Genomic DNA, 12,331 nt, shown 5'->3' on the forward strand with positions numbered 1-12,331 from the left:
TTTTGGACAGACCAGGGATGGCGTGTCAATATACGCTTGTTACATGCATAGTGTCCTTTCAAAATAAACTTCTGTTTTCACAGGAAGTTAGTTAGTTTAGGCAACACAACCGCTTAGAGTAGGTTTAGGAAACGATTGTGGTTGACGTTAACGTCACTGACTAGCGACTCACAGGACTCACGGGACTGTCGATACCGAAGAGGCATGTGACTAAAGACTGACGACAAAATAAGTCAACGTTACTTTTAGTTTCACATGGGACACGAACACCGGTTTCCTGGTTGAAAGTCTTGCGTTTGTTATTAATACTATGTCACTTGCCCAGACCGTCAAATAATGCCGTGGGTAGGTTTACATTGGAGTTAGTTGAAGGCTCGGTTCTTCACATGCTGTTGCTAAAGGCTGCCTTCGTACATTGGTTTCTGATGCCGAGGAGCACTTAACCAAACGGCGAGGAGTTGGGAGTGAGAACGGGTTAGTCCACAAAAGGATAGCGTGTCATTGTCACGGGCAAAAAAAACACTCACTTAGGTTTAGGCAACAAAACCATTTAGTTAGGTTTAAGAAAAACGTCATGGTTGGGCCTAAAATAAGTACGTAAACTAAGTACAATACATACGGAAACAACATAACATAAGTACGAAAAACACGTCACAAATGTCACTAAAATAATTTGTAAAACAAAACACTGGTGTCCTTTGTTGAAAGTCCTGAATTTTTACCCATCCACCTCCCCTCCCACCCACCATAAGCAGTCTTTATCAATTTGAATTCTGTCACTAGCTCTGAGCGTAGCATATTTACAAAAAGCAAAAACGGCCTTCTTATTGCACGCTTGCGCATTTGATTGGATTGGATCAATTGTATTGATGGATTCACCCAAGTTTCATATGTTCATACAATTTGAGGCCTTAAATGAGACTACTATGAATTACTACAATAAAGGCTGACTTGAATGTTTATTTTTTTTTCTCTTCAGTAGCTTGTTTTTGTTTTTTCCACGTTTGATGGGAGAAGGTATTCAAAAGGTACAACAGTGAGCGCTTGTTCACTGCTCTTTGGGAGGGGACACTTCTGGGTTTTGGTCATTTTTGAATTTCAAATTTTAGTTTTGATTCGTAAATTCCTAAACAGATGGACACACATTATGATTGACAGGTCAATTACAGTTATGATTATGGACATCACGACTAATCAGAGTAATTTGGTCTGTTGTAGTCTGAGCAGACTGGCTCAGGGAGAAAGCTTTCTAATTTTTGACTCCTGACACCAGTTGATTTATTGAAACATTTCTTCACAACATGTTTATTCCTGAAATTAGGACCACAGATGTCTCAAGGTTTGGAGGAGAAATAGTGATAAAAAAGAATGTGAAAGGAAATAACAAACAGAACGAAACAAACAGACAAATCAGAGAGGATTCAGTGCAGAGCCACAGCTCTGTGTTGTCCTCATCTTTCCGTGCAACACTTCATTTGTGTATAACTTGTTTCCCTCTATCTTCTCTGCAGCATAAATGAGCAACACTAATTATTTTTGATGGATAACCATGTCTGTGTTGGTACAGACATGCCAGAATTCAGATCTGGGAGTGTGGCAGTAATTTAATTCTTATTTGACAAAAACAGAATTCTGTTGTAATGCCACAAAAATGTCACAAAAAATATGTCTGTTTTTGTAGGATATAATACAAACATTTATGGATTGTGTGAGAATGTGTATAAAACAAGGTTAATGGAAGTGTAGACAAACCAAAGCTGTGTTGTAATGTTGGCCTAAAGACTGTGGCATAAAAGTAATTGTAGAGTGCAGCTGTGAAATGTGACATTATCCTCCACCATCTGGAGTGTGTGTGCAGCATGTGTGCCTATGTGACCGTGATGGATAGGACGAAGGGTACTCACCCTGAGCTCCTTGAAGAAGATACAGCTCCTGGCCCACTCCACTATGGAGAAGAGAGTCTGGTCTGCCATGCGACACATGAGGCTGAAGGTGCTGGGCTTGTCCAGCCGGCCCCGGCCGTTCTGCTCCTGCTGCAGGTGAGCCACGATCTTGTTCTGCACCACCAGCTCGTCCGGATCGCAGCGCAGCAGCTCCAGCACCAGCGGCGGCAGGCTGGGCGGCTGTGGCGAGGCCGAGGGGTACATGTCTGGGTAGGGGTATCCTGTCAGAGACTCGGGGGAGCTGGTGTAGTCGGGACACTCGGCTTTGATCGCCCTGCCGGGGAAGGCCGTGTACTGGTACTGAGCGGCGAGGGGCACGTGGGACTGCATGGCCATGCCCAGGGACGGGGGTCCATAGAGGTTGGCCTCGTAGTCTGTGGGGGTGATGGAGCTCGGGGTGGATGGGAGCAGACTTTTGGAGATGGTGGGTAGGCTGTGCAGGGTGCCGGTGAAGCCGTAGTCGGCCTGCAGAGGAGAGGCCGGCGGAGGAGCCGCGCTCTCCAGCTTGAACCCGTTGGATCGTATCAAAGCCTTCTTCTGCTGCTTCAAGGCCCTGTCTCTCTTGTACATGGGGCCAAATTTATTCCTCCCCCCACGCATGCGGTCTGCGCGCACCGCTGTCACACAAGAGACAAGAGGTGAAAAACAGATTTACAGATGAAACAGGGACTCTGCTGTAATTTTCATGCACTTGCCAAGATCCCCCTTTGGAAAAAAAAAGACTCCTTGATGAGCATTGAACTTTAACAGCAGAGAGAAAAATCATAACTTGCATTTCATCAGTATCCCCAACTATCCCTTACAAGAGTAAATAATAGACATGTTGGTCATGTATACTTCCCTTTTTAGGGCTGAGAAGAATCCCCCAGAGCCTGCGCATGCTCTACTCCTTCTTAGTAGTCTAAATAGAGCTTTTGATTTAAAACAGGGGAGTCTCTGGGGTTTTATCAGTAAGTCAAGAATGTGTCCTTTTTTTCTGCTACGGAAGCAGGTGCTTTCCTGCATTGCTGTCAGGGAATTAATCCCATCCGATGTGTATATAGGAAACAACATGAGAGCCACCGTACCCACAAATCACAAGATATTTCAAGGGTTTTAATAATAGTATTCATATGATACAACTGTAAAATTACTTTTAAAATGAATACACAAAAACAATAAGTGCATAGTTATATTATTTGAATTATTGATGGAATTAAAATACCTTGAAATGCACAATGAGGAATGTGTAACAATGGCAAAAATTTAAATCCCTATGATTTTATTTTTTTTCCAGAATAATAACATAAACCTAGTGATAACATTATTATTATTATTAGTAGTATTATTATTATTATTATTATTATGGTGAACTAATCTATTGTAATAACGGGTTGTAAAGTGTACCTTCTAGCCGCATCCCGACGTTGAGGCACTTTTGGAAGCGACAGAAAGGACATCTCTTCCTCTGGGTTTTGTCTATTTTACACTCCTGGTTTTCCGCACATGTGTACCTCTTGTTGTTCTGCACTGTCCTCTTGAAGAAGCCCTAAGGAACAGAAACACGTTAGAAAACAGCGGTGGAGACAATATTATACGTGGTATTAAACATTTTAGGATGCATCCTCAACAATTACAAAATTACAAATGATCCAATAATTGTATTGGATACATTAATACTCGATAATGGCATATTGTGCGTTAAAAGCAAGTGCTCAGGGAAGCAGCCAAAATGTAGTGCGTTTTTCTTTTAAGTAGCCTGAAGGATAAAACGCATTTAGAATAGAAAGAAATATTTTTAAATAAAACACTATTTGAATCAAATGGTTACTTTAAAGTTTGGTGTGATCATTTATTACATCGACCATCATCCTTTGAAACAGCAAATAGTATAACAGGTTTTTGGTGTTTCGGACTATCAGTAATGTGTAATTGGATTCGTTTAAGGTTTGGTGAGAATGTTTTTTATAATTTGTGTTGAAGGTCCCATGTGTTACCTTGCAGCTCTCGCAGGTGAGCAGACCGTAGTGGTATCCGGACACTTTGTCTCCACACACAGGACACAGCTCTTCCAAGTCATCATCATATGTGTATTCCATAACCTTCAGCGTGACACCTGGTACACACACGTGGCATCCACTCACACACACACACACACACACAGACACAAGCAACACCCAAAGTCAACACGGCACACGAATTAAGCGGGCAATGCAATATATAGCATGAACAATCTATTGTCGGTAATTTATAAAGAGAAATACGAAAATTTAAAAAAAAAAGCGAATCCTAAACAGTAAATGTGCATTTAATGTGTCCGTGTTTCAGATAGACAGACGCCAGTTTGAAGAGCGTGATGTCACAATATTATTTTATTAGGCAAACATAATAATTTGCCGTCTGTTTTTTTCTTCTTCTTTAAACTTAAATAAAATTATTTTGTTTGAGTAATTTGCATTAATTTTAATGCAGTCGACTAGTTGACTATAGTTTCAGTGCTGCCCAGTTGTTGTTTTTCACATTTAATGATATTTCATCTGGGATAAAAATAAGAAACCATTTTTAGAGAAAAAAATAAGCTTTTATATTTCTTATTAAAAAATGTTTTTATCTGTGTTTATCTGATCGAAATTATAATCATTATTATAGTAATAGGCCTAATAAAAAAAATTATGATTTATTATTACAAATAATTTACTTATCATTTATGTATTATAATATAATGTAAAAATGTATTATATTATAATTTATTATTAAATGATATATATATATATATATATATATATATATATATAAAATAAAATATCAAAGCTCACGTAAGTTGCCCAAAATATTTCTAGGCCTGTCATCATAGCCTATAAAACAGATACAACTATTTAAAAAGGACGTTTAAACCACTCGAATAAGCACCGATATACCACTGATAAATGGTAATTTCCATCAATCAATTTAAAGCCGCTCCAAATATATTCCTATAGATTTTTTTATTACGGTGTCAAACTATCCCCACAGTAAAATAAGCTTAAGTGAAATTTAACCTCCACTGAATCCTCCACATTAGAACACGTCATGTATCTTGTTTAAATATGTTTTATTTCTAGCGACTATACTCTGTGGAAGAGGATGTTGCCTGATAATATGGCACCGACCTGACAGGTGACAGATTTACACCTTACCTTTATCGGTGAGTGTAAAAAAAAAGTGAAGTTAAATGAATCACTCAGTCAGTCGCCTATAACGTTTAGCCTACACAGCGATGAATATGACGGAGGAAGCAGCATTGGCAGATCCTTCATGCTGTGGAGCTCAACTCTTCTCGTTGTCCCGCAGGACGCAGCGAGGTAACGGCCTCTCTGTAGGCGACAGCTGCGACATATATGGTGTTATACCGCTGCCGTCAACAAGCCATACAGGCTGTTAGAATAAAGAGTTGAATTGAACTGAATAGGACGCAATGATCAGCGGCCGTTTGATGTGCAGGCCGCGAAATATAGAGGCGCATCTCGCCCCGCGTGAAACAGTCCGGGGCTGCACGCAAGCTATAGGGGGGTCTCGCGCCATCAGCACCACATAAACAAATCTTGAAAGATTATTATTTTTATTATTATTATTATTATTATTATTATTATTATTATTATTATTATACGCGTGTTTTTACATCCTTAAGCTATTACTATTATTAACTATTATTATTTATTTATTTCAGAGATTATATTGTAGTAGAACCAGTCATAGCGTTTTAAGTTATACTTTTATTATATTGTATTATTTCCTATTTATTTTTTGCAAAATTGTTATCAGATGTTATCAAAGATTATGTTGTTTTCAAATTAACATTTCACAATTTATGGTATCACTTTAATTTTGAATTCTTTTTTTCACATACTTTAAAAGTGCCATTCTGTTGGGCTGTTGGTTCAGTTAGTTGCCGTTCTATAATAGGGCTAAAACTGTGTTTGGCTATAAAAAAAAAAAAAAAGGAAAAAAGAAAATGCTGTCATTTCTTTTTTATCAGACAATTATTCATCTCAATAATTAAACAGCATGGATCTCTGCATGCCCTGGAAGTTATTAGGTTCAGGCCATTGAGCCTTTGTTTCAACATTTAGGCCTTTATCTGAATGTAGTGGGTTTAAATTGCTTTTCTTGACTCGAACAAAGGAAAAAGTCCTATCTATCATGGATATATGCAAGCTGTGAATGCACAACACAGACTAGTAGAATAGTAGACAGACTTACCGTGAGCCTTGTCTCCCAACATGAGCACAGCAGCCAGTCAGTGATGATTGTCTGATTCTTAGAACCTGGAGGTGTTGCTACAGCCTTGCATGGGCTGCTGAGGAGAACACAATTAAAGAAGAAAAAAAGACCAATAGCCTACAGATCCGGATGGTCACCGTCTATAATAATAATAATGCTGTTTTTTTTTTTTAAATGAGCCAACCGTAGGGCCAGTAAAGCGTGTGTGATGATGACCATTAAAGATCTCAGAGTGAAACTCCTTTGGTCCTCTCGTGCTTTACTGCGCTTCCCCTTATCACTAAAGTTAGACTGCCACGATGCCATTGGTGGAGGTCGAGTCACGTGACAGATGGTCGCTGGCACTGCCTCCTCCAGTGAGATGCCTGGACAGGAGAGAGGAGCGGTGCTGATGGAGGAGTCCCTCGACACATAAAGCCACATAAGAACCGCACAAAACGACTAAAAAGACTATTACAAAAAAAAGATAACTGCCCTAAATGTGTACACAGCTTAAATTGCAGAGGAGATTTTTCATAGACCAACTTTTAGTCTACAAATTACTTTTAATAGCTGAATGCAGCAGACCGGATATGGTTATAGCCTAATATGGTAGGCTATTATTAAGTTCTGCCATACTGTACAGCTGTATTGAAATATTGTTACAGTAATAATACTTCTATAATTACATAAAACTTCTTATCAATAATAATGATAATAATAATAATAATACTTATAATTAATATTATGATTATTATTATTATATATAATATAATAACCAATATTTTCAGGTGGAATTTCATTTCTGTGCAATATCATTTTCATGGACCAACTTTTAGTCTTCATATTACTTTTAAATCGCGATAACTGATAGCTGAATGCACCACACCGGATATGGTTATAGCCTAATATGGTAGGCTATTATTAAGTTCTGCCATGTGTACTGTACAGCTGTATTGAATTATTGTTACAGTAATAATACTTCTATAATTAAATAAAACTTCTTATCAATAATAATGATAATAATAATAACACTTATAATTAATATTATGATTATTATTATTATAATAACCTGATATTTTCAGGTGGAATTTCATTTCTGTGCAATATCATTTTCCACTTGTGCAATTTTGTTAATAGTCTGTTTATTGTCAATACTGTATCTACTGCCCCTATTTTTATACTTTCTTCTATTTAAATGGTTCATATTTTGTAACACTTTGTTTAGCTCTTTTTTTACTGTGTTAGCTGATGCTTCTTGTTTTTTGCACTATATATCCCCTTTGCTGCTGTACACTGCAAATTTCCCCACTGCAGGAATAATAAATGAATATCTTATCTTATGTTATCTTATCTTATTGTCTTCATTATTATTATTAATTGTATTAATTGGGATATATTATGCTGATTAGTCATTGGACACTCTGTTTTGTTTGGTATTATCCTAAATAGACCATAGAGAAATATATTACACATAATCTTATAGACATATTTGCGGCTTTGGCAGTTTTATTTTTACATTGCATGGCAATTGAAACAATGTAGTGCTGTTTCATTCTGTATAGATTTCTATATTTATCTATGCTTGGTTGACTGTATACACATAGTCCCAGAACATATGTTTCAGCAGAATGAAATACAGTACATTGGCATTAATATTAATTGACTCTGACAGGGCATTTTGCTTGGTAAGCGCTATGGAAAGTCAAACTGTCTATTGTTAGCTGAGACAGGAAGCAGTGGGTGGCTGCTGAGGGTCATTGTGTGGAAACACGAACAAAGCTCAGGGTCCTCAGCTACAGACCATAATTTTAAAAAGCCAGGAAATACGAAGATGACTGAAGTCAACACAAAACATTCACGTCGATTCACTGTGTTTGACCACTGTCACTTTGGACACTGTCAGCTGGGTTCAGTCTCTGCAGCAGAGTGAAGGTTTCGCTCATCTCCCTCTTGATCTTAGGACGATCCCTTTTGGTAAAAAATGTCCAAACCCCTGGCTGTTCTTGGGGAGGTAGGGTCCTATGAATGTTCATTCAGATTTCCTAATTCACCAGAATTGTACCCATTAGACAATGTATACGAATGACAGTTTTTTTCTCAAATTTAAGACAGTTCTATAAGTCATGATAAATAATTGGATAGAAAAACATTTCATAGCCTTAAAACATCTTAATCACGTTTTACACATGCAAATCTTGATACCAATGGACCCTTACATTACTGTTAATTAATACCTCAATTAGGTCTCACAGATCTTAGTGGATTGGCCTCTTTCACAATCGCAATCCTGTAATTATTCTATATACAGTTAGAAATGGCTCAACAAGTCTTCATACCAACAGGATGTTTCTCAGTACATAAAAGGGTTTGATGATCTTGAATTGGCGGCGGTGAGATGAAGACAAGCCAGCACTAGATAGATTGATCATGGATAAGAGATGCCAAAGGAGCTCATTCATCGAATCTGACCTCTTCTCTAAAACCTTTATTGGAGGAATAAAATTGTTACACTACTTCCTGGTACGTTGCTGGAATTTGCTATAAGTCATTTTGCTGTTATCCTGGAACTGAGGACAGATTTAAATTGAATTTGGTCTATTATCAAATTCATTTCTTCTAACCACTATACACTGCTCCACTTTCTCCGTTCCATTCCACCACAATGTTATGATGAAAAGTTTAAGAGGTTTATTTCCCTCATTTGTTGTCGCTTCTCTGCTTGGCTATCCAATAAAAAGGCATACATTACCATAAATATACAATAAAAGAAATCAACTAAACAGCCATGTCCCTCCACGGGCCAAGAAACCAAGGAACTAAATGAGCTATATGCACTAAAAGATGCTCTTAAATTGTAAATTCTCACATCGCTTGACAAAGATGCTAAAGATACAGTATGAGCTGTCAGGGTGGAAGAAGTTGTAATCGGGTAAGACCCTGGCCCTGCTTTGTTTTCTGGCCTTGATGTTGACAGGAAAAGCAAAAATAAAATAAAATGAATAGCTGAATGATATTTCAAGATAAGATAGAACTTAAGGAAAATTGCTGTGCAGCAGTTGCAATATACAGTATGAAATTAAATGAAAATAATTGATCTATAGGAGAATACATATCTGAAAGCAATAAATAATATCTGAGAGCCTTACTGCAAAATATTCCATTATATTTTTATACCTACCTCGATGGGCTTCTTTGCCCATGGGGCCCCCTTCAGAGTCTAGGAGAGACTACATTTGATGTAATTTCATTTCTACTGATATAAGCAATTTAAATACATGTTGAATGTACATTTAAAATACAATAATATCCTGGTCTGTCATCAGTCATTGCTACACTTTCAAGATTCACACTTTGTTATTATGTTATGGTAGTAAATGATAGTAGATGGAACTTCATAACAGCTTAATGCAAAGATTAGTAAACTACGTGAACCCATGTCGAAGTTGCCCCGCCTCTGAATAAATTTGCACAGCACATCTCTGCCATTAGATTGTTTGCTCAGCAGAAGGTTCATACAGGCAGATATCTATCAATCTGTTTCACCCCTGACCTCCCAGAGTCACTGCAAGGTCCTCGATTAGCCTATATCTGCTCATCCGACTTAGGGAGCACAGGCCTGAAAACAAGGCAGGCTGACTGGGGCAGGAGGCCCCTGCTGAGCCGGGCCCTCTGTCACCGGGGCCAAGAAATATGGCCTATCTGCTGTTTGTCTCTGGCACGATTTTGTTTTGCAAGTGTGCTGTGGCTACAGGTCAGCGGAGCCCCAGCATCAGACAAGCTCTGTCTCTGTCTCCCAGATATATTTGTAAAATAAACAAAGGGGAAGGGCTGAGGCCTGGCTCGTGTTTTGACTTCATCATTTATATTTTGTTCATTTTGTACCCCCACACGACAACCATTTTCTGCTGGAGTGGCAGGATCTTTGTGGACAAAAGAAGATAGCGCCGCAATCACTCTGGGTGAAAGCTACAGGAGGATGAGTTTCTATATGCTGTATAGAATTTGACCCGAATTTGTAAGCTTTCAGATTCTGAGTGGGTTGATTATAGTTCACAGGAGAGAATCCTGTAAACTATCATTTTACATGAGTTGGTTTGCTGGTATAATAAATAATCAACTGGACTATTCAGAGACACAGCCTATAGAATATTGAAACGTAGCACAGCTTCACAGCAATGTTAAATAGGTCAAATCAGTTTAATGTATACAAACGAGATGCTCTGTAGGCAGATATATTCTCGTTGGTAAAAACAACACACATTTTTTTTTTTGTTATACCAACTTTGTTGTGTGGTGCTAAACTTAAATCAGAATTACACTGTCAATCACCCCATGAAACACTGAAACCAAATGGGCTTGTGTAATGTGAAAAAGTGCTTGTGCAGACATCATGGACAATTAACTGATTTAATCCCATCAGTCACAAACGTTTCAATTATAAGACTCTAAAACTGTTACTGAATTATGTAGCAGCAAATATTGAAATAATAAAGGGTCTAAGTTAAATATATGCAATGTTACATGTTTAGAGTTTAGGAGTTTGCATGCTCTCCCCGTGTTAGCGTGGGTTTTTCTCTGGCTTCCTCTTACCGTCCAAAGACATGGAGATTTGGTTCATTGTTGACTCTAAAAACTGCCCATAGGTGTGAATGTGAGTGTGAATGGTTGTATGTCCTGTCTGTTTGTGTCAGCCCTGAATAGTCTTGCGACCTGTCCAGGGTGTACCCCGCCTTCGCCCAATGTCAGCTGGGATCGGCTCCAGTCCTTGGTTGCACTATGAGAAGAGGATGGCTGCATCAATTTCCCAAACAAAAGGTTATTAAAGAACATTCACATAAAGATAGGACAAATATTTTTGGTACACATCATCTTTAAGGTGTTTAGTATTGATATATACATTTGCAATTGGGCTACTCAACTTTGTTCAGTGCATGTTGATGGCAACAATAGTGACCAGCGGGATAACACAGTGCTTCGATTGTACTTACACACAAAGCCTATAGTTCTTTTTCTACCTAAGTTTCTACTTCTTTCTTTTAGTTTCACTTTGAGTCAAGTTCTGGAAAAGAGAAAGAGGGAGAGAGGCCACTTTATTAGGTACACCTGTTCAACTGCTCGTTAACCCAAATATTACCCAATCACGTGGCAGCAACGCAATGCATTTAGGCATTTAGACATGGTCAAGACGATCTACTGAGCATCATAATGGGGAAGAAAAGTGATTTAAGTGACTTTGAATGTGGCTTGGTTGTTGGCGCCAGGCGGGCTGGCTTGAGTAGCTCAGAAACTGCTGATCTACTGGGACCGAAAAAGTCTGAAAAAGAGAAAATATCCAGTGAATGGCAGTTCTTTCACTGTCCTACTTCCTTTGTTGATATGCATCAACCCTCCAGAAAAGCAGTAATTTATCACGTTCTTACTGTCCATGGATCAGCACATGCTGGATACTGTACGGTACCTTGACTAGTTCTTCTCTCTGTATGATGCATTCATTGTGTGCTTCAGCCATCAGTTGATGCCCTGCGACCTGGCTGTGTTACTTGCTCAACAGGATGCACAGCAAACTCGACACTCAGGATGACAGACAACCTTTTTCTAACACACAGTGAATGGACATCCAGTCTGAGTTGGGTTAGTTAGAAGCCATCATCCCAAAATTGTCATCTTTCCCAAACAAGATCACAAATTAGAAACCCAGTATTTGTTAAAGTTTCAGTTTTTTCTAGGGCTGCCAAAGTTAACGCGATAATTACACGTTAATGCAAATTTGTTTTAACGCCACTGATTTCTTTAACGCATAAACGCAACTAGTGATTTTTAGATTGTAACAGGCTAAGTTTTAAAGCTAGAGTCATCATATGAAACTAGAAAACCTAAGGAATCCATTGGTACCAACCATGTCATACTAGCTTGTCGTGAAGGAGGCTAAATGACGCTCAAAACTTACGCTAAATTATTATACCCACGAGTCTCCCCTTTACAGACATGCCCACTCTATGATATCACATGCAGTTTTGAGCAAGTCAGAGTCAAGTCAGCACACTGACACACTGACAGCTGTTGTGTCCTGTTGGGCTTGAGTTTGCCGTGTTATGATTTGAGCATATTTTTAATGCTAAATGCAGTACCTGTGAGGGTTTCTGGACAATATTTGTCATTGTTTTGGG

General features: G+C 38.4%; 1 protein-coding gene across 2 annotated transcripts in view; it reads right to left on the reverse strand.

The window, feature by feature from the left end:
• Nucleotides 1-6,434, reverse strand: part of LOC119492774 (nuclear receptor subfamily 5 group A member 2-like) — a 29,891-nt gene extending 23,457 nt beyond the window's left edge. The window contains exons 1-4 of one of the 2 annotated variants that reach the window (XM_037777508.1): nt 6,162-6,434; nt 3,920-4,038; nt 3,330-3,471; nt 1,905-2,548 (exon numbers count right to left, since the gene is read on the reverse strand). In XM_037777508.1, coding sequence (XP_037633436.1) covers nt 1,905-2,548; nt 3,330-3,471; nt 3,920-4,038; nt 6,162-6,183 — 927 coding nt within the window. In that variant the 5' untranslated portion in view covers nt 6,184-6,434. Of the gene's footprint in view, nt 1-1,904; nt 2,561-3,329; nt 3,472-3,919; nt 4,039-6,161 lie in introns of both variants that reach the window. The other variant, XM_037777507.1, reaches the window with a different exon arrangement.
• Nucleotides 6,435-12,331: the final 5,897 nt, after the last annotated feature.

Source organism: Sebastes umbrosus, chromosome 8, assembly GCF_015220745.1.
Source record: "Sebastes umbrosus isolate fSebUmb1 chromosome 8, fSebUmb1.pri, whole genome shotgun sequence".
NCBI lineage: Eukaryota > Metazoa > Chordata > Actinopteri > Perciformes > Sebastidae > Sebastes > Sebastes umbrosus.